Source organism: Ambystoma mexicanum, chromosome 14 (genome assembly GCF_040938575.1).
Source record: "Ambystoma mexicanum isolate Mex_15411 chromosome 14, UKY_AmexF1_1, whole genome shotgun sequence".
Lineage (NCBI taxonomy): Eukaryota > Metazoa > Chordata > Amphibia > Caudata > Ambystomatidae > Ambystoma > Ambystoma mexicanum.
Genome location: NC_090940.1, coordinates 385431078 through 385454353, shown reverse-complemented (window position 1 = coordinate 385454353; position 23276 = coordinate 385431078). Strand labels below are relative to the sequence as shown.

The following is a 23276-nucleotide window of genomic DNA, read 5'->3' as shown; positions in this document are numbered from 1 at the left end:
TTGGCTAATTTGCTGAACTTATAGATTTGTTTTTCATTGGTTGCAAACTGCTTCTCCAGTACATTGGAGTATTACACTATTCTTTCTCTCTAGATTATTTACTCTGTGGATACCAACGTATTCATGATCTCATATATGTTCTTTAGTGACTATTGCATCCGGGACGAGATCAGGACTGCACGTACATCTGTACAGGTTCAACCCGGTTTTCCCCTTTAATTTAAGTACAGTAATCCTCAGACACGTCACAGCCTTGGCAATCATGTGCTGAAAAGGCACACACACAGACACTCACTGAAATATAGGGAGTGTTTTGCATGAAGTGACACTCAGGAGAGGGGTTTGAATCACTGGCCTCCCAATAGTCAGAGACTAGATAAGCAAGTTCCATATTGCGACTATAAACCCCCCAGGGAAGTCACCCAAGTCTCATCTTCCATTGGTTCCAGGCCAAAAGGAATTGGGTCCCTTTAGGCAAATGTTGGCCAAAGAGCTAGGGTTTGGTTTCTAGAGGCTGGTATGAACCTTTGATCTTCAGGCCCCGATAGTGAAGATTCATCGTGGATGGGCACTGGTGACAGCCCTGGGGTACTCAGTGATCAAGATAAAATGCCCTAAGGCAGAGCTATGCAACATGGGAGTGAAAATCTCCAACCAAGAAGGCGGCAATGAGCTCAAATGGATGTGGTGGTGTGTTGTTGATGGTCTGTTAACGGTGTTTAAAAGTGTAATGCACCAAAGATCTTCCATCGACACTGAGGATGAAGCCGCTGAGGCCTTGGTGAAAACTTCAAACATATTCTGCCTAAATTCCTGCTACCGCTCCAAGGTAGAGAAGGCACGGAGGATCAATACCTGAACCAAGTGGGTATTTCCATCAACTCTGAAGCCAGGTCCAGAGATGGGGAGTAGTGGTGCCTTCTCCCAGAGAACAAAGAAGAGCGATATTAGAAGATGAGGCGCTACAGGAAAAGGAACTTTGACATGTCCCCTTTTTTATCATTTTTCCCAGAAGCCTCATGGCAGACCCTGTATTTTTCAGGGTTTTTAGGGCTCCTTTGGAGACAGGGTTTTGCCCCCTTTTGAAAGGCAGTAAATGCACAAGTGACATGTTTCCTTATAGCTTTAAGTTGCACTAACATGGAAAGAGGTGCTTCATCAATGACGGATCTGGTCCAAAGACCAAACAAATTGCTGGTATAGATCCAACACAGATAAGGGCTGTGCCCAGTCCTTGCAGGGCATAAAGCCTGCAGCCTTGGCGACATGGCGCAGGCACAAAAAACAAGTAATGGTGAAAAGGAACAAAGTGTATAGAGCACAGCCAGCTCCATATATATAACCAATGTCACACATAGAGTCATGGGAACTAATAACACAGAGTAGACACAATATGGAGCCACAATGCGCCCCCTCTAAAAAGAGAAATGTGTGGGAGTAAGGAATCCATTAGATATAGATGTTCTTTGTGTAACCAAGCATAATGAACATTTGCCAAAATATTAACATTTGAACTTAAGAGCGGTCAGTTATTGCCAGATATGTCACTAACAGATCTGCGTGATATTTTCGGCGCAGAAAAATCTGCGACGGAAACGTTTGCATTGGAAATATACGCACTACAAATATTCGTACATTTCCCATGCGAGCATCCAATAGAAAACCATACATACAGCCCCAACCACACCCACAACACACCTCCACCCCCAAAATACCCCTATCACCGTACTTAACTTGCAGCGCTGGTTCCCTTTCACTTCCGTGATCGGGAACCGGCACTGCAGGGTTCGTTTCTTTTTTCTTTGGGCAGCTGCAGGGGTTGCGGGGGACACCCCTGCAGCCACAGGCTTTTTTTTTCTTCTTCTGGCAGGGGCTGTGGGGGTGGCCCCCGCAAGCCCCGCTCACTGTAGTGAGAGGGGTGTTGCGGGGGACACGCCCCAGCCCCATACCGACCTCGCCGAAACACAAACACATACCACGAAAAGTTCAAACTTTTGGTAGTTAGAACTTTTTGTGGTGTGTGTTTTAGGTCTTTTAGTGGGGTCTGTAATTTTTATTCAGACATTTTGTCCAAAACCTCACTAACACCTCAAAAGCATCGCTCCGTGATTCCACATAGACACATCTCAGCTCCTGATTCTGATTTTGCAATCGTACACCCAAACCATGCCCTCAACTCTAGTAGCATTAGATGTGGCAACTAGGAAAAGATGTAAAGTACTCAAAGCCTACAAATCTGCAGGTAACAGTGGAATTGCTGCACTTTATATTAGAAACACGCAACCTCAATTACTTCAATTACTTCTAGAGCTTTAATCCAAAGTACTGCAAACAGGGGGAAAGCGGTCACAAGAGACATTAAGTACAACATCCACAGATCCAGTTCAGTAAACAATTCAAGATGGAATGGACAATGCCAACACATGAGCTTTGTGATTTCTGCCATTGCCACTGATAGATATATCAACTAGAATGGCTAGAAGTTCCTTCAATGGCTTAATAGCAAATAAGGTAAAAGAAAGAGCTTCAAATTTGCACAAAAAGGTTGAAGTATAATGAGGAGGGGGGCAGGCCTAGAATTGCAGGAAGGTTTATTCAATAGGATTAATGAAGAAAGATATACTTGACAGAACACACTTAACAATAAAAGGAAAATAAGTTAAATATTTCAATACACATGGAGCGATCTAAATTTCCAAGTTTGTGGAGCGATAAGACTACAAAAGGGCAGGCCCAACAGAACTACAGAATCTGGAAGAATAAAAACAACCAATACAGTATTCAGGACGACCAAGATGCAGTAACTGAGTTGAGGGGGCTTGAAGCAATCATTTCAGTACCAAAAATTAAACTAGAGGATGTATTTTCCGAATATTAATGACAATTCTTGGTAACTAATGCCATTAATTGTGTGTGAGACAGAGTAGTTGCAAAAAAGACTGCCTTACATACCACAACGTTGAGTGGGAAAAAAGATGGAGGAAATGAGACAGAAGGTGGTTAAGGAACAAAACATGCAAAATAATGCATTTTTGTTTTCTATGGGTGAAGAAGGCATATTGGATTACTGTTGCAGAACATCTCACCTCACTAAACGGGCTTGGCATGGCAGAGTCCACACTGATGAAAGAATCGTCTCCATCGGCGGATAAATTGGAGTTATCAGCAGATGGGAGAAATGGAGTAACAAGGTTAAAACCTTCTTTTCTTCTCTTGCTGTCCAACTCATCCTCTTTCTTCTTCTGCATAGCAATATCAACAAACAAAAAAACATTTACAAATTATGCTTATTAAAGGAAGACCGGAATTGCAGTATTTGATATAGAAGTGAAATATTTAAAAGGCACAAAGCACCTGAGCTCTAACATAACTAGTTGAAATATCACATTCTCTGTAAATTGAAAAATAAATCTTTGCATGTAGGGAAAAGGCATAGTTCTTTGCCTGTGCTAGTTATTCTGTTTGTACATTATATTTTAAGTACCATCTTCATTTGAAAGGTATGCTATTGTAAAAAGCAAAGTGCACTTACCTGGAAAAATGATTGGACAGCATAGGTACTTTAACCAAATTCATGTTTTTAGAATTTGTTCCCGTAGACCCGGGAATCATGGAACACATTTTGTTGTTATGCTTGTGGCTTGTACAATTCTTTATTCTACGTTGTACATCTCAAAACTCCAATGGCGATGACAAGACCGGCAGATGTAATTAGAGGAAGAAGGGGGCATTGAAGGAGGTTGAAGGTGCAGTGGAGTAAAGAAGGGTATTGAGTGATATTTTACATGGAGTGCTTGCTTAGCACCATTACCACTCGTGCACATGTCCAAGCACTGACAATGAAGCTGAGACAGCGGAATAGTGTGATGGAGGTAGAGGGTTGGAGGAATACGCAGAGAGAGGAGGCAACATTATGTTACGATATGCTGGTTCTTTGTAGAGCCTTTTGCATTACCAATCATGGATGTTATCATGTGCTGTTGGTGAAGAAATGGCAAGGGATGGAGCTACCTTTGGAGAGTGCCAGTGTCCTAATGAGGACTGCGCTCTTGATAAACCTACGGAACATGTCTTCCCAAACAATGCTTTCTCTCCTCTCTGTTTCCTTTCCACAAATCTGCATTATACACCGATCGCGGATTAGGAGTCTACTGCATTGAATGCAGAATGGCAAACTGAAAGGATATGTAGGGAGAAAGCAACAGATGTATAGAACTTCCTCAAACACGTTGTTTCTAACATTTCATCTTAAAGTGATATGTCCTGCATTTCAGCAGAACATCAGCAGATCTGGAGGAAAATCGTACAGTAACTCTGATATCAACTTATCAAAATGTGCTGTCCAACAACCCATTTGGAAACCACCTGAATACAAATTCAGGGAGTATATTGTTTTTGCAGTTTTAAAACAATGAGTGAGGTAACCCATATATTGATTAGGAAATATAGGGCCTCTCTGTTATGCTCCCATTAGTGTTCCGCTATTCTAGGTTTGCTTTCGGGTCTGCTCTCTGGTTCTTCAGGTGAATATAGTATCACAAAGCACACTCACCTAACACTTGAGCAGCTCATGTTACAACTTAAAATCCCCTTCACCACAATTTGCTAAAAGACAACAGGATTGTGATGTTGTTGGTACAGACATAATAAGTCATTTATAACGCACCTGTACACAAGTATTTCTAGGCGCGGCAAGGAAGGGAAGACAGAAAGAGGACAAAACAACGATCTTACTAGGCCTTGTGTCATTCAGATTTCCCAAGTGCGGGGGAGGAGGGGGAGAGAGAAGCGCTGGGGCAAGGGGGGGAGAATGCAAAGGAATTCAAGTACTGCCAGGGAGGTGGCTCATAAATGCAGAGAGTCAGTGGGCTGTAGGGTTGCAGATACAGTCCCTAAGTAGTTGGGAGGCCCTGAGGCAGTGCAAGGCAACTGGTTGTGCAGGTGCCTTGTCCCTTAAATTCAGCAGGTGGCCAGGTAACCAGTATGCCCGCAGACAGGGACATCAGCAAGGGAGAGAGAAATCAGAAACGAAAAGGAAGGTCTTGAGTTGCTTCTGGAACCTTAGGTGTTCCTGCTCAAGTTTGAGAGGGGCAGGGAGGCTGTTCCAGAGGGAGGCCCCAGACGAGGACACAGATTTACCCATCACTCTCTGCCTGGTGAAGCGTCTGACCCTCTGAGAGTTGGAGGTGGATGAGCGGAGGGCTCGAGAAAGAAGATGCTTAGGACGAGAAAGTTGGATGTAGTGTGGTCCCCGGCCCCAGAAAGCCTTGTGGGCGATGCAGTGTCTTCAACTTGATCCTTGCAGCCACAGGGTGCCAGTGGAGAGATTTCAGGGCTGGAGAGAGACAATCCCTGTGATTGAGACCAAAGACAAGTCTCACAGTCCTGTTCTGGATTAGTTGTAAAGGGTGAATAGTAGAGGCATGTAGATTTAAAAAGAGGATGTTGCAGTAGCCTAGACTAGAGAGGACCAGGGCTCTAGAGACAGTGAGCTTTTGGGGGAAGTGAGACAAGGAAGAATACCCCTGAAGAGGTGAAGCTGATAGTGTGACTTCTTAGAGACGTCAGAGCTGTGAGGAGAGAAGGAGAGGGTGGAGTCGAAGAGGACACCAAGGTTCTTAGCCTCATAGGAAGGTGCAGGTAGAGGGCCCTGTGTGGGTTGCCAGAGTGAGAGAGGGAAGGAGGGAGGGAACAGGTGTGCCAATGAGGAGGATCTTAGTCTTACTGGCATTAAGGCAGAGATTGTTGGTGGCCCACCATTCCTGAATTGCGGACAGTCAGATATGAGAGAAGGAGGGGAAGAGGCTGAGGGAACCCTGAAGGAGAGCTGGGTGCCATCTGCATAACACGGAAAGTTAGAGCAGATGGTAGAGATGCAGTGGGTCAGAGCTGCCAGATACTGGTTAAAGAGCCAGGGAGAGAGGTTGGACCCCTGGTGGATACTACGAGATAGAAGACCCAAGTTGGACCTAGGAGGGTCGATCTGAGAGAAAGGAGGCCAACCAGGCTAGGGCCTGACCAGAGATACCCAGGTTGCCACAGAGACGATTGAGCAGCATGGCGTGGTTGACCGTGTCGAAAGCAGAGGATAGGTCAAGGAGAATGAGGACAGAAGGAAGGTTAGAATCAAGATTAGAGAGCAAGTCTTCACGGGTGTTCAGGAAAGCAGTTTCCATGCTTCTGGCTGCTCTGAAGCCAGACTGGTGGTCATGGAGATTGATTGATATTTGATTTCTATCGCACTCGTACACAAGTGTTTCAGAGAGCGACAAGGCAGGGGAGGGGAACAGGGGAGAACAAAACAGCGATCTTAATAGGTCCAGTGACATTGCGAATGCGCAAGTGCATGGGAGAGGGGGAAGGGGAAAAGTGCATGGAAGGGGGAGAGGTGGAAAGTGCGAAGCAGAGGAGAAACAGATAAATAACACTAAATAAATAATAAAGGCAACAAACAGTGGTAATGCAGCCAGCAATTTGCAAGTGCTAGGTTTAAGGCAGCAGACAGGGTAGGTCCGATAAGTGCAGGAAGAAAAAGGGGGGGCTGTATGGGTACAGATACAGACCCCAGTGCAAGGGGTGGCCCGGAGGCAGTGCGGGAGGGTGACGGGATGAGCAGGTACCTGGGCCCAAAAGACAGATTGTGGCCAGGTGCACGGTGCCAAGAGAGAACAGATCAGCAGGGGAGAGGGGGAGCGAAGGCAGAAGAAAAGAGAAAGGTCTTGAGGTGCTTCCGGAACCGGAGATGGTTCTCCTCAAGTTTTAGAGTGGCAGGGAGGCTGTTCCAGAGGGAGGCCCCAGCCGAAGACAGAGATCTACACCCAGCTCGTTTCTTAGAAAAACGACTGACCCTGAGTGAGTTGGAGGCAGAGGAGCGAAGAGCTCGAGAGGGGAGGTATTTTGGACCCAGGCCCCAGAAAGCCTTGTGGACAATGCAGAGGGTTTTGAATTTAATCCTTGCATCCACTGGGAGCCAGTGAAGAGATTTCAGAGCTGGCGAGATACGATCCCAGGGATTGAGGCCAAGGACAAGTCTCGCAGTCCTGTTCTGGATTAGTTGCAGAGGGCGGAGAGTAGAGGCAGGTAGATTTAGAAAGAGGCTGTTACAATAGTCCAAGCTAGAGACAACCAACAAATTGAGTATGTAGATTAAGCTGGGAGATGGCCAGTTTTTAAAGGAGTTTACCCAAGAAAGGAGTGATGGAGATCGAACGGTAATTTGCCACAGAGGAAGGATCAGTAGAGGGCTTCTTAAGGAGGGTGTGCACAAGGGAGTGCTTAAGGGGTGAGGGGAAGGTTTCAGTGGCAAAAGAGTGATTTCAGAACTCAGCCAAGGCTGGAGCAAGGATGTCAATGTGGTACTTGATGGTTCTGGAGGAGCAGGGGAGCACCTGCTTTGACAAGACTTTCATAGATCTGACTTGTCTAGGAACATCGTCAGGAGTGAGCAGGGAGAAGGAGGAGCAAGGAAGAGGAGATACGGCCAGAGAGGGGCCTGGAATGTCAGAGGGTGAGGAAGAGGAGGTAGAGGAAGAGGAGAGAGTGGACTGGATGTCCTGAGTTTTAGTGATGAAATTAGATGCCAGAGCTATGCAAAGGGCCTGGGAGGGAACAGGAGAGGTGGAGACTGCAGCAGGATTGGCCAGCTCCTTGCAGATTTTGAAAAGTTTGGCCGAGTTGTTAGAGGCCGCCGTGAATCGGGTGTGGATGTTGGCTCTATTCTTAGAGAGGACAGAGAGTCTGTATTGTCTTTGGAGTTTGGCAGAGGATGAGCCTACTGCCCTCCACTTCCTCTCAGCCACCCTACACTTGCGCTCGAGTGTGGCGAGGTTGGAATCATACCAAGAGTTGCACTTGGATGCGGGCTTCAAACGGATCCTCATGACAGCAGCAAGGACATCCAGAGTGTTCGAGATTGAGAGATGAAGGTTGGAGAGGGCTGAGTCAGAGTGTGAGTCAGCCAAAGGTGTAAGAGGAGGAGAGAAAGTAGCGGCAAAAACCGCCACTGACACACGCTTCATGGGCCGGATGACAGAAGGTGGGTGGCAGTGCTGGGGTCGGCTTAACCCCCGAGGGGCAGAGAGTGACAGGTGAGAAGAAAGGTGCCAGTACAAGAGAGAGGAGTTGTGAGAGGGTTGGAGAGTGGTAATTCCGACAAGATCAGAACATCCAGGTGTGCCCTGCAGAGTGAGTCGGGCCAAAGGGAAGAATAGAGAGAGAATTGCAGAGGTTGCGAAAGAGGGGCTAGAAACATCCAAGTGGATGTTGAGGTCTCCGAGGAGAAGTTGTTGAGATGTAGATGCAAAAAGGGAGGAGGAGAAGTCGGCCCAGTCGGAGGAAGAGGGTGACCTGGCCAGGAGGCCTGTAGATGGTGGCCACAGTGCGAGAGGCGCCAGGAGATATGGAGAGCCTGCAGACCAGGCATTCAAATGAGGAGTAGGCGTGCACAGGAATGACAGAAGCAGAGATCCAGTCCGGGAAGATCAAAGCTACTACCCCTCCAGGACAGTTGGTTCGGAGAGGAGATTATACCCATCAGGGAGGAGAGTGTCAAAGCTCATGACAGATCTGGCCGTGAACCACGTCTTGTGAGACAAAGTACATCCAAATCAAGCTCTTCGAGGAGATGGCAGAAGTCTGAGGAGTGTTTGACAGCAGAGTTAAGAGTAATGACGTGGAACAGATTGTCACGTTTGCAGGACTTTTGTGAAGGAGTACAGGCATGAGATACACCCTGCTGAAGTGTTGGAGGTGCCCGAGAATAGGCAGAGGATTAAGGAGGAGATGTAAGGTTAGTCAGAGAGGAAGAAGAGGGTGCCGGAGAGATGGCGAGGAAGGAGACGGCAAAGCAGCCAGAGAAGCAGAGGAGGGTGGCAGAGGAAGGAAGCGGCAGAGCGGCCAAAGAAGCAGCAGAGGGTGCCAGAGAGGTGGCGGAGGAAGGCGGCTGAGGAGCTGGAGAGGGTTAGGTAGGAGTAGCAGGGAAGGAAGTTGATAAAACGTGGAAAGCGACTACCGAAAGGTAGGAGATTGGCCCCAGGGCCCTGGACCAAGACAGTGCCATTTAAGCAGACATCAATGATAGTCTTGGAGGAGTGGAAGGAGGGCCTCCCACCAGGTGCCACCATTAATGGGAGAGGAGGAAAAAGGAGAGATCAGAGACCATATGGGGGTTCCATTGGCCTGGACAGGGAACGACAAAGAGGATGTCGGGAGGGACTGTGTGGAGGAAGTATTGGTATAGGTATCAGCGATAGAGAGGCCTGTGTTGGAGATCAGGATGCCCCGTTTTTGCTTCTTTCTACCAGACTTAGTGAGAGGTATAGGATAGTTGATAGAATAGCAGTTAGAGAAGATGGTGGAGACAGAGCTCCATAGCGGGTGCCAGGTGCAGAGTAAGGCTAGGAAGGAAGCAGCCCAAGCCAGAGGGGGCGGGGTGGTCACACACTAGGGGCAAACAGAAGGGAGGCACAAAGGGGTCACACACAATAGAGGGGGCAACAGGTAAGTATACCACAGAACAAGAACACTGGAACCTTGTGGGGCCCTAGCGTGCATGGCGAAAACAGTGCCGGCAACTTATGTACACTACAATGGTATTCAAGGGCGTGAGAATACAAGTACAATACAGAATACACAGCAGGTAGTCATAGGGGACCTAGAGAGGAAGGAGAGAAATGCACACGATGCAGTACATAAATAATACAGTGGTAACGCTACAAAAAAATTATGCAAACACTGATAATTCAAGGAGACCTGGAAGTCAGAGGAAAATGCAAGCAATGCGGTGGTATGACAATACAATAGTCACAGTACGAAGGGCGTGGAATGTAGTAAAACAAGCAGGGAACAATGCACTGATCATGGCTCAAGGGAGCCTGAAGAGGAAGGAGAGAAGGGAAGCGGGACTGGGTTGCGTGGGAGCAACGCTAAGAAGGAATGCGCAAGGTCGTGGGAGCAGGGACAAGTTGAGTAGGGAGCAGCGCTGAGAGAGATGCGCAAGGCAAGGGGAGCAGGGGCAAGTTGTGTGGGGAGCAACGCAGAGAGGAATGTGCTAGGTCAGGGGACATGTTGCGTGGGGACACACATAGCGTAAAGCCGGGGGGAGCTGGGCCTAAGTTGCGAGGGAACGCACGTGGCGCGAAGACGGGGGGAGCTGGGCATAAGTTGCGCAGGAACACATGTGGTGCAGCGAACTGGAGGAGCAGGGCCTAAGTTGCGAGGGAAAGCACATGAGAAAGGGAGAGGCAGCACAGGCGGGGGCAGCAGGGAACAGTTGCAAGGGGCAGGAGCCTGTGGCAAGAGGGAGAATGGGACAGCCCGCAAGGACAGGGAGTTACATGGAATGCATCAATGCTACACTCCCTCCCCCGAACCTACTTACCTGCAGATGCAGATGGGGGGTAACATCGTCCACGCACACAATCTGTGTCGCTACACCATCGCCGCCAAACACCTGCGTCACACAAGACTGCAGCCTTGTCCTGTGAGGGCTTTGATGCAGAGCGTCCGATCCTCTGTTCTTAAAGGCTTGGGAGCATGGAAAGTTGTGTTGTGCACTACGTGTCGTCGGGAGGCGTCTCCTACGTACCTGCGTCACAAAACGCTGCAGCCTTGTCCTGCGAAAGCTGTAGTGCAGAGGGTCCAAACCTCGGTTCTTAAGGGCTCGGGACCATGGAAAGTTGTGTTGCGTGCTATGTGTCGTTGGGTCGTGTCTCCTGCGTAGCACAACAAAGAATCCTTGTCCTGCGAGGGCTTTGCCGCAGAGGGTCCGATCATCAGTTCTTAAGGGCTTGGGAGCGTGGAAAGTTGCGTTGCATGCTACGTGTCGTTGAGCAGCGTCTCCTGCGTACCTACATCGCACAACACTGCAGCCTTGTCCTGCGAGGGAAGTAAAGTGTGTCTGGGTACTGACCGAAAACAGTTCAGCCTGGTCTCTTCAAATTAAAATATAGTGATGTAAAGTCCTTTTAGTACGACCGCAAATACAGGTTGTCAAGTAACCTCCTAAAGGTACTCATAACTCTGCCAAGTCTAAAATGTCTGCTGAAGCGAAAAACCTCTGCTCCCAACCTGCTTATACTCTTAAAGATCCTTGGTTGGGGGCTGTACGTTGAAGCTGTGATGAACACCCGGGACACCATCCCTCCTTTACATTAGGCCACAGAGGTGAGGCCGCTACCTGAGTGTTCCTATGGGGGTGGTACTCACTGTGAGGATCTCATGGACGGGGGGACCCCATTGAGAGTAGTGACTATCAGGGGAGAATGCAGTATCCCTTTGCCACTCCCACCTTCCATCAAATCTTCTACAATTCCACACTACCAAATGTCCCTATGTGTTTGTGTAATCTATCTCAGGCAAGAACTACTGTGACCAGGAGGAGGCAACAAGTAATTAAGATCACTGACAAGAACGAATGCACAGGTTTTAGCCTTTGGGATAATCCCATTAGTCAGCTGTCCTTCAAAGGCAGCGAGGGAAAAGAAGGATGGCATCTTCGTTGTCGGCTCAGCAAGAGCCAGGAAGGTGCCAAGGTACGCAGTGGACAGCAAGGCAGAGAGACAAAAGGTGTCCGAGGGAAAGAAGTACTTGAAGAAGGTACACAACGCAGAAGGCAAACCAGAGAAGAGGAAGCGCACCCACCGGTGACCGAGACGCTGAAGTGCAAGGAAAGCACCGCCAAACTGCAGAGGAGACATGCAGAAGACTGGGGAAAGGTCCAGGGAGCCAGAGAAGCTGTGAAGCTCCTGGGAGACCCGCGAACAGCCAGTTGGTGATGACCAAGGCCCTATAGGTACAAGGGTGGCTAGTCCCAGGGTTGGAGATACCCAGAGGGTGCTGAAGGCCCGTTGTGGAGAACAGAAGGAAAACTCAGCGGGGCAGAGTGAACTAGTGAAGGGGGTCTGGGACCTATATCAGGAAGGCATACCCTGACCAGTGATAAAGGGAACACACACTTTGTGGAGCCAAGTGGCAAACACATAACTTGGCAGGAGAGTAAACCAAGGCTGTGGAATGAAGAGATATTATACCAAGATAACATTGTGAATAACCAGGTGAAGGGAGTCTGGGGCCCACATCGGGAAGGCATATCCTGACAAGCAACACAGGGGAATAGGAACTTTGCATGTACAGATGATACTCACAGACATTGGCAGGGGAGTAAACCAAGGCTTTGGTTAGAAGAAAGATCAGACAAAGAGAATTGGGAGAATAGCCAAGTAAAGGGGGACTGGGACGCACGCTGGGGAAACGTACCCTAAACAATAACAAAAAGGATTACAAACATTGTACAAGTGGTTCTCACAGACCATGGCAGGAGAGTAAACCAAGACTGTGGGTGGAAGTGAAATCAGAGAGAGAAACCGTGTGAACAAGAACAATGAGTACCCTACTTAGCAGGAGAGTGGACCAAGCAGGGGGGTACTGAGAAAAGTGTCTGAGACCCTCAAGACAACTTGGGAAAAGTTGTCCAGGCCATTCTTCCTTGTTGCAGGGCCTAGGAGCCAGGCCCACTAAGTAAAGATAAAGACTCATCCTGACCACTGAAGACAGAAATATCCTTGGATGAAGTGGAAGGACTGAGGGGGTTGGGGGGGGGGCGGAGGGTGAAGGAAGCCAACAGCTTTGAATCTTGAGGATATTTTGCTTACTTTTACACACCTTTTTTGGAACTTTTGTTTTGAACTACAAGGTCGGGCTGCAGGTCAGTGGCCAAAGAGACATTTCCTTTTCACCTTGTGTTGAGTTTAGCTTGTATGGGATAGGTTAGGATTTAGATAACGGACTGTGAACTTTACTTTGGACATTCTGACACAGTTTCATTAGCTAGTTTTGTTGAGGCAGGGAAAACCTGCCTCAGTTCAGTAGGCTCTCTCTCTTTTCACTTCCTTCCATTCTAGATCCCTCACTACTCAACATTCCCTAAATTACATCATAGGCACTGTGCTTGCTGGAATCAAGATAATACACACCTCCCTCCTATTAACACAACATTAATACAACACACATTTTTTGAATCTCTCAGGCCTGAACAACATGCGTGGCCTGTCGGCACCACACCTCAGATCGTTGTCAGTTGTGAAATTCTTCTCCTCAGCCCCTCGCTCATTCACAGTTACCAGCCTCTCTTTAGTCACTTTTACAACTCTGTTCATGTTCCAAAATCTACCATCATCCGTTTTCACTGAATTATGCAAAACTTTCATTACCTTACAATAGCGAGGACCACTTTATAGGACCCTGTCGCAATGGACCAGGAAGTTTAATCCTGACATAGTCTCCTTGTTTTATTTCATTTTCTTTTACCAACATCCTTTCATTGTACCTTCATTTGTTTTTCAGTTGCTTTTCTCTCATCTGCCTCACCTGCTGCACACGCTCCCACATCCATCTTGCTCGTCCCAATGATGGAGGACTCAATTTAAAGTTGGGTTTTCTCCATCTACACAACTCAAATGGTGATACTGCAGTCATGGTGTGGGGATAAAATCTGTGCGCCGCCATCTTGCTTATCACAACAACCTGCCAATCTTCTCATTTCACTCATGCCCATGTGATGCAGTCTTTGATTACTTTATTGAAGCGTTCCTCCACCCCATTAGTCGGAGGATGATAAATCGCGGTCTTCTTATGTCGCATAACATTTCTCATTAAATATTCACTCATCTCTTTAGATTTCAATTGAACACCATTATTAGTCAAGAATTCCATCGGGTACCTTTCAATCCTAAACACATCTTCTATGAAATTGATAACATCTCTAGTCGTAATAGACTTTGTGATCTTCACCTCCACCCATTTGGATAATATATCAATCAATCAACACAATGCAATATTTGTCCACACTTTCACCCTGAATGCGTTCAACAATATCCACGTCTACTCTTTCGCACGGCATGCAGGGAACTCCAACGAGTGACCTGGGACTTTTTCTTGGCATGAGGTTTTTTTCACTTAAACAGCATGGTTCACAGTCCCTTACTATTCTTTCTACCTCTAAGGCACAACCCAGCCACCAGAATTCAGCTCTCAATGCTTGTTTGGTTTTCGTGATGCCCTGGTGCCCCTCATGAGCTGCTTCAATTATGCTTTTCCTTATGTCAGTGGGTGAAATCACTATATCCCCCATCATGACATAACCTCTTTCAACATGCAGTTCCTCACTTACTTTACAGTGTCCTAAGTTGTACCCCCAACTATCTCTTTCTTCACTTACTCACCTCTTTCAAAATGTTCACTTTTTTGAGAATGCCATCTCCCTACAAACTCCTTTCCCCCTCATCACTCGTTATCATCTTGTGCTCATCATACAGCAAACATTCATCCGCTTTCATGCACTCATTTTCGTCTTCTCCATCAGCGCCAATGCGAGAAACAGTCCTCTGGTATATTCTTCTTTCCTGGTACATATTCTACATCAAATCGATATTCTTGCAGTGCAATGACCTATCTTCTTATACACAAGGATACACCATCCAGACCGTTCTTTCGTAAAGTTTCCCTCAAAGGTTTGTGATCTGTACGTATGACAAATTCAGTTCACCATAGAAATCTTGTAAATTTCTCAATTGCCCAGCAAGAAGTTATTTTACAATGGAAGAGTAATTTGCTTCTGCTCCTCTTAACAAATGCGATGCAAAAGCAATGCCGAACTCCTTGTTGTCTTCAATCTGTGTGAAACCAGCACCGAGTCCCGTGTTGCTAGCATCCGTTGTAGATATCGATTTCCTGGTTAGTCTGAAGTCTTTAAGAGAAGGCGTGCATTATGTAAGAAAGGCATGGTATCAAAGCAAGACAGACACAAGTGATCACAGTTCAAGGGTGTTTATTTAACTGTAAAAATGGGTGGGATAAATTCCTAATCTAAACCTAAATCCAAGGTGGGAGCAAGCTACGCCCATCAAATAATAATAATACAGTCCTGGTAGAGTCTAGTCAAATAAAAAGGGCCTATACAAAGAAAAAACAATTGTCACTCCTTACCGCTAAGCTACAAAAATAGTGTGGAATAATGTTGACAAAGCAAGAAAGAAGTGTTCTCAAAATGATAAGTCAGAATTTTATGGCAGGGGTCTCCCTTCCCCACGTTTGAAGCATGGGACAAGGCAGGACTCTAGAGCACAGCACACTTCTGGGCTTCTCCGGCCTGAGTTTACAGTTTTTAAAATACCAGGGCCTTCTGTGCCCAAGTCTCTTTTATGCAACGTATCTTGCTTCAGAGGGCCTGATGTATCACAAACGACAAACACAAGTTCCTTCTATTAATCTTCATGTTGGACGAATACTCTTCACCTGACGATCCCCCTCAGCTGGGCTCCGATCCCCTTTACGTCAGCCTCCATCAATCAGGCTCAGACCAACAACTCACTGTGGACATCCCTCAGTCGAATTCACGTTTGTTATCACAATGCAGATCACTTAGCTTTTCACTTCACAGCATCATCATCTTGTAATTTTCAGGACATTTAATGTCTTTTTAAACTCTCCTCTGGGTTACTTTCTCCACTTTAATTAGGTCCCCCTCATTCAGGCTCAGACCTTCCTTCCCCTGCTTCCCAAAGCATTTGCCAATTCACACAGACTTCCGAAGGGCGGTTACCTCGCCCTGGGTCACTCGTGATTCTTTGGCAAGTGCAGGTTTCACGCTATCACAATTTTCATTGAGTTCCCCTCAGTAACACAGTTCACTTCATTTTCACAACGTGTCAAAGATTTTTGACTGTACAAGGGGTTTGGTTTGACCCTTGTAGGACCACTTTGACTTCTCACGCCGACCTTCCCTAGGGCCGCTTGCTTTTTCTAGTTTTTCTCACTTTAACATATGTTGGTCACAAAAGACCTTTGTCTATTATCTTCTTTTCTTTTACCCAAATGTTGCCACTGCAACTTTGAGTTTAACACAGTCCGGTCTACTATCAGTTTCTTCCAACTCACCGGCTGTGCTGAACTTGTTGGCTTTTCTTCCACTGGAGTCAAGGACAGTACCACGGCGGCCAGCTCTTTTCCCCACCCTGGCTATCAGTGCGGCAGGGCCCTTTGTACCATTGACATCGGTCACACCAATCGCCAGCTGCAATTCCCAGTCTTACTGTTCTTTTATCAAAGGGTTTGCAGCTCTGGGTTGAAAAGGGCAATGGCAACTCCCTCTGTCGTCCTTTTGGTTTCCACCGCCTTTTTCCTTCGTTTGGACTGGCGTTCCGGAATAGCTGCTTCTTCCTGCGTTCGGCCTTGCTCGAAGTGTGCTCTTGTGCTCTGCCTTTTATCCCTGTGGGGAAGGGAAAGGGCTGTCAGGTGTGTGAAATTATCGGCAATTGCTTGACCCTTGAGTTGGGACATGTCAGGTAAACGGCTGTTAGTCTGTTGTCTTTCACAGTGTGAGAAAGTGTCCGTGTAGGAAATGGGGGTGGGGTAGTTGGGGGTGGGGGGGTTGTAGAGTTTCAAATATCCTACAGGGTAGGTTGGGGAAAAGGTGTCATAAGGAAGGGGGTACCGCGTCTCATCCGTCGGCGCCCCACTTCCACCCGGCGCCCCATTTCCACTCCCCGAAGATCCCACATCCAGGTGATCCTCCCACACCGGTCCACCCCCGGGAACTGGATCCAATAGCGATGGCCTTGTCCTGGCCACCTGGATGACAGATCCTCGGGGACTAGCAAGTCAAACACCTTCAGGTTTCTCACAATTCTAATGCAGCTTTGATGGCAGCAAATTCTTGGGCACCCTCCAAGCTCCAAATGAATTGAAAGTTATTTTTAAGAAGCATCGTCATGTTTACCGTCATGATAGTAAAGTTGGGAATACATTTCGAATAGTATTCTGCCATGGCTAAGAAATAAGTTACTCACCGTAGTGACTAACGTACTACTAGTCCATAGTCCCTCCCCTTTCCTCCATACTGTATGGTTGTCCCTCGCTAGGTACGGGACACGGAACCTTTTTCACCAGAAACGTCAACTTCCCCTTTAAACGTAAATGCGTGTGGGGCGCGGCCCTGGAAGCATGCACTCCCCTGAATCCGCCCACCGGTATCACTCCTCAGTCCTCTTTGACTCGTCGACAATATTACCATTGCCTAATGACACTAGTTTTATTAGGGGGGAGGATGGTGAGATGTATGAAGGAAAGGGGACTATGGACAAGGAGTAAGTTAGTCACTACGGTGAGTAACTTATAATTACTCTTACGTCCTGTGCCCTTTCATCCATACTGTATGGGCGATTACAACTGAATGTAGCCCCAGGGTGGAGAGCTGCCCCTGGTAGGAAAACAAATTCCTTAACACTGCCTGACCAAATCCAGCATCCGACCTGGAGCTGACATCCAAGCCTTGCAGAAGGCAGAGGGTGTAGCCCATGTAGCCGCCTTGCTGATAACCTGCCACGGATCGTGCCTCTGGAAAGCAACTGATGTAGCCTTAGCTCTGATAGCGTGGGCATGCATATTTGCTGGGTGAGGCTTGTGCTGCCCCTCAGAGGCCTCCTTAATGGCTGTAACAATCCACCTTGCTATGGGGGCCTTGGAAGCCTGATAGCTGGGCTTAATGGATCGACCTCCTTTGATTCAGCCCAGTGACAAAACCTAGTCCACTTGTTTTTGTACTGGCTCCTGGTAGCATTGCTCCTAGCGCCTTGTATAATGTCTAGGTTAGCCTTTGACAGATGTAGATGCCTTAGTGGGGGGCTGGGTGGATGATTGTGCCTCCCTGCTGTGAGAGTAGGTGAGCTGGGTCCAGCGGAAGATGCACCAGGTCCTGCTGCGACAGGCTGAGTAGTTCCGAGAACCATGGTCTTGCGGGCCACCGCGGATCTATCAGGATGAAAAGGAGGTGCCGGGATTCCGTGATCTTGCAGATTACCCTGTGCACCACAGGAGTGGGAGGGAAGGAATACACGTTCATGTTGTTCCATTGGATCTGCATTGCGTCGCCCAGAGAGCCGCAGCCCTGTCCCTGCCAAGACGCGAACTGCAGGCCCCTCCTGTTGGACCAGGTGGCAAAGAGATCCTGTTGAGGGTGACCCCATCTGTCTAATATCCCCTGAAGAACCGGTTTGTTCAACTGCCATTCGTAGTTGTCCGCACCCAGCCTGCTGAGCATGTCCACCCCCAGGTTGGACTCCCTCTGGAGGTGGATTGGAGCACTCAAGGCCAGGTGCGAAGCCCTCGAACATAGGCAGGAAGACGCAGAAAATCGTTCCCGTCGGAACAACATCCACCTAAGGGGGATCCCAGCAGCAATCTCGGACGTATATCTAGGCCCCTATGTCAACGACCTCTTTCGCTTCATTCGGACTCTCCCAGATGAATCTTCAATTGAGCTGGATAGAGTGCAACGCACAAGAGCTAGACTAAACACATCTACCCCGCCCCACATACTGGCCATAATACACTTCTATAAAGTGAAGGAAAAGATAATGCAGGAAGCTAAGCAGGTTCCCCAATTCCCATTATATATTTGTTTCATTTATTGACAAAAATTGGGTATGAACCTGTAACGTAGCATTTTCTACCTCCTTTTGGTTTTGTAATTCTCATGCCCGAGACTGCTATTTGTCACCAAGGGCACACCGAAGCTCTCAGTATATATTATTATTTAGACAACCGACGGTTGTTTTCTCCGGTTGAGGTGACGTTGGGTATCAAATATTAAGGACAATCCTAATAAACTCAATTCGGCCACTCCATTACCCCTGCGAGCACGGCTCAAGAAAAATGTCTTGTCTAGTGCAAATAATTGGGGCATCCCTTTATCTAACTCATATGTATATAGAATCTCAATTTGTGAGGGCGGGCACTCCCTACAGGTCCAGCACACAGAGAATTAAGCACATATAATGGCAGAAAGTGCCACTCCTAGCTACACAGAAGAACAGACATCAGACCTATTATCAGGACCATCATTTTTTGATCCTACAGGACCTAATATACCTGGGCCTCCAACAAGTACAGGAGACGACCTCCTGAAACTTAAAAAAAAGGTGTTCCGGACTGAACTACACGGACACTTCTTGAAGGAGTACTTATGAGCTAGTATTATCCCTACGGGACTAGTTGTTAGAAATTAACTTTGTTTGTTTCTTGAAGACAAAGAATATACAACAAATTTCAGCTACATTGCAACCAAGTGCAGTAGGGACCTTATGGTCCTCACAATCACAACAGCACAAAGAATCAGTTTGGAACTACAAAAGACACTGGACGACGAAGAGAGAAAATTTGCAAATAACTCACTCATAACTGACGCCAGAAATCAAATAAAAGCAATTAACAAACAGTTTGCCACTTTTAAAACAAATACTGTGACTAAGAAAACTATATTGTAAAAATTAAATCAACCAGGGGGAACACAGTCAGGGAACCAGAAAGCAAAGAGAAGAGGGGTGTCCTTTTCTGGATCAAGCCGTAGTTCATCCAGTGGGAACTCCAACCCGAACTACAACCCGTACCAGTTTAATAAATTTGGTCAATCTCAACCACACAACTATCCCCCACCACCCTTCCAACCCCCTTTTTTTAGGACGAGGAGGGACAGGATGGGGTCCTCCACCTTGGAACCCAGGTCTTCAAGGCCAATACAGACCCCCGAGGCGGCAGAGGAGATAAACCCTGCGGCTGACCAGGGTCTACCCATTTTCAATTTAGCCAATTTCCAACTTACTGCCACACAAATTTCAGTTCTAACAAAGTGTTTATCATTTATGCCATCCGGAAATACAGATTTGTACAGTACCGAGATGGGAGATACGTCGGTTCCTACGGACCGCCAGACTATGTACCTTCTTCAATGAACATGAAACAAGTGAAGATTCAAACGACACAGGATTACACCCCAAGTCTACCTTCTCACCCTCTGAGAACCAAGTCCCCGCTGATCTTCTAACCTTTGAGAGACCTCAGAAATTTGAGCAAGAAAAATCATATCAATAGACAACAAAATATTACACGAGCAGAAAGAGAAGCCCTGTCTGCACTAGCGAAAAAATCTGAGTTAGTTATAAAACCCGCCGACAAAGGGGGCGGAATTGTCACAAAGCTACAAACTTTTTAAAAAAGACCCCACGAAGGACCTGACTGCTGAAATTGCCGCCATGGTCTCCTTTGCTTTGGAAAGAGATTGGATTACGGAGAAACAATCTGACTTTCTTGTTACTACAGGAGGGAGAACTCTTCGCCTAGACGCGTTACCTAAGATCCACAAAAATTCCACCAATCCTCCTGGCAGACCTATTGTGTCAGGATGCGGGTCCATTTTAGAACCACCATGCAAGTTTGTGGAATATTTCCTCAAACCGATCAGCATCACCACGGAATCTTACATTCAAGACACGATGCACACAATTCAAATGTTCGAAAACTTGGAATTTGACCCTCAAAAACATCTTTTAGTGACTCTAGATATCAAGCCGCTATATAAGAGTATTCCGCAACAAGCCGCTATTGATTGCGTATATGAATATCTCGTTGAAACCAACAGAGACCAAAGCTCCGCCTGAATTTATCATTGAAATAATGACCCTTGCCCTTTGTAAGAATTTCTTTGAATTTCACAAACAGTTTTATCTGCAAATTAAGGGAACTGCCATGGGGGCGACATTTGCCCCAAGTTTGGCTATTTTATTTATGGCCAAATTTGAAAAGAATTCCATTTTCAATCCCATCAATTTGTGGAAAGACAATATCAAACAATGGCTTCGTTATATTGATGACGTTATTTGCCTATGGGAAGGAACAGAGGATACACTACAAAACTTTATCTGGCTGAACACCTGTAGTACAGAAATACAATTCACAATGGAACACAGCAATACCATGATTAATTTTCTAAATCTGACGATTGGACACAATCAGGGTAAATTAATCTGCAACACATTTCACAAACCAACTGATCGCAATACCCTACTCCACTTCCAGAGTGATCACCCGAAGCACATTAAAGAGAACCTACCATACGGGCAATTCCTGCGGTTACGCAGAAATTGCACATCCTTAGACGACTTTTATCATGATGCCGACTTACTAAGCAAGAGACTACACGAAAGAGGATATCCCAGGAAGCTGGTGACCAGATCTTTGAAGAGGGCACTCCGCACTTGCCGGGATTCACTCCTCACTCCCAAAACCAGAGAGGAACCTCAAGATCAAATTACATGTGTGATCACACATGGTCAGCACGCCTTCCAGATCAAACAAATTGTTCACAAGTACTGGCCCATTGCCAGACTATGCCTCCCTGACCAACAAAAACCTTGATTTGCGTACAAAAGAGCACGGAACATTAGAGAGCACTTGGTGCACTCTATGTATATCAAAAAATCACCGCAAAGCAATCTGTGGAACTTAAGACCATTAAAAGGACATTATCCATGCGGGTCCTGTTCGGTCTGTCAATTTACGTCCAAAATACAACAATTCCAAGTGGGACAGAAAACTTGGATTCTTAAAGATAACTCTAATTGCAAAACCAACCAAGTGGTATATTGCATAGAATGCCTCTGCAAGTTACGGTATGTCGGGCAAACCATGCGCAACATTGGCACACGAATTTCCGAACACCGGTCAGAGATCAGGTGCAAAAATCTTACATCACCCTTGGTACAACACTATATGGACAAAAAACACACCACACAAGATATCAGATGGTGGGTTCTTGAAAGAGTGCCAAACGGTCCCAACATTCAAGGACGACTTTTGGACCTAGAATGTAGGTGGATTCACAGATTGGACTCGGTAGAACAGGGCCTCAATGAACAGCAAATCTTCCCATATTAATGGGAGTGCACTGTTCCCCCCTGTATTCTTAGACGCGCATTCTTTCCTTATGGAGAGAATGTGCGGATCTCCAAACGTCTAAGAGAGATCCTGCTCTATTCTCTGTTGCAGTGTCAAAGCGAGCTCCCATTCTGGTTTGAATGTGACCGTGCTCCTTGATGAGGACATTTGGCCAACAAATACACTGACCATGTTATGCTGGGAGTCCATCTGTGCACTTTCAGCACACACAGGCGTGCTATAACTCATTAATAGCACTTTTCCGTGTCATATCCGACTATGAATACTTTTTCAGGCAGTGCATCAAAGACTACACCTGCCTGCCACTCAACCTCTAAGTGCAGACCAATGCAGCACTCCGCTTAGACAACACGGCACTGTTTTTCAATCAGGCGGGCTCAGCCCTGCCCTGATTGGACAGCCGCCACACACCCACTCACTCGACTTTTTTGATGCAAGATCGGGCGCCCAGGCGCCTTCTCTTCAAAGCCTCCCTCACCGGAGCATTACAACTTCACAGGGCGTTTTAACAAGGGCACACATATTTACGCTCTGCGCCACACAGTGACCCTTTTACCTTCCCATGTGTTTTTCTCCTCGTACGTCCAGCACCGGCTCAAACTGGTGACTCCGCCCCGTTGGCTCAACTGACTTTCTTGAGTCGGTTCTGCATTCCTGATGCGGCAACCTATCAGGCTACAATACGTTCCGCGTTTCAATTGGCCCTCAGACACACACACCCTCTTGAACCACAAACGCCAGCGTTGCAGACGCCTTCAGCCTGCAGCAGTGTGCCAGACCGAAACAAACGTGCACCTGAGAGCACACACCAGTAACGCTAAATTCATCTGATAACTAGCGTCTAGACGGCACGACTTCTGAAGTGCCACATGAACTACTTCCCAGGTACATTTTACATTTTTTTTTAGTTTGAGTTCAGTTACAAGCGCACTAGATGTCAAAATTCACACTGTGTATTAAGGGCCACATTTCTTCCACTCTCGCCCACATGGACAGGAGCAGCCTGACACCAGCCCTCCAGCTGCCAGAGCTCCATTCCTGGTACGACGACGGCACAAGTGAAGTCTCGCCTCGCCCAATGAGCGCTATCCACACCCAGGGAGCCAGCCACTTCTAGCCCAGGTACCTTGTATGCCCGCATGCGGGTCTTTTTGTGCACGGGATATACAGGCACTTCGAATACCCTCCATCAGTCCCTCACACAGTCCGGGTGGGTGCATGTTCTTTAATACATCCTGCAGAACCCACTGAGCCTTTATTGCACCTTATTACTGCATACACAGCATACAGTGCCATGACACCACTCTCAAATCATTCTTTGCCTTCTTTGTAGAACAGGTTGGTTCCTGCGCTACCTATTTTTGTGGACTGGGCCCAGCTACACACTCTCACAACAAGCAACAAATAGTGCGGATTGACTGGTCCGGCCTGTACGGGGAGCCTGCCTCACAGCGAGATTCACTACAAGGTCTCTGTGGTAGTAACCAATC

At 47.1% G+C, this 23276-nt stretch overlaps 1 protein-coding gene across 1 annotated transcript in view; it reads right to left on the bottom strand.

The window, feature by feature from the left end:
• INO80 (INO80 complex ATPase subunit) overlaps window positions 1–23276 on the bottom strand; it is a 1945052-nt gene that overhangs the window by 196173 nt on the left and 1725603 nt on the right. Inside the window, exon 33 of the mRNA XM_069637507.1 lies at window positions 3087–3242. Within this exon, the coding sequence (XP_069493608.1) occupies window positions 3087–3242 (156 nt within the window). The remainder of the gene's footprint in view (window positions 1–3086; window positions 3243–23276) is intronic.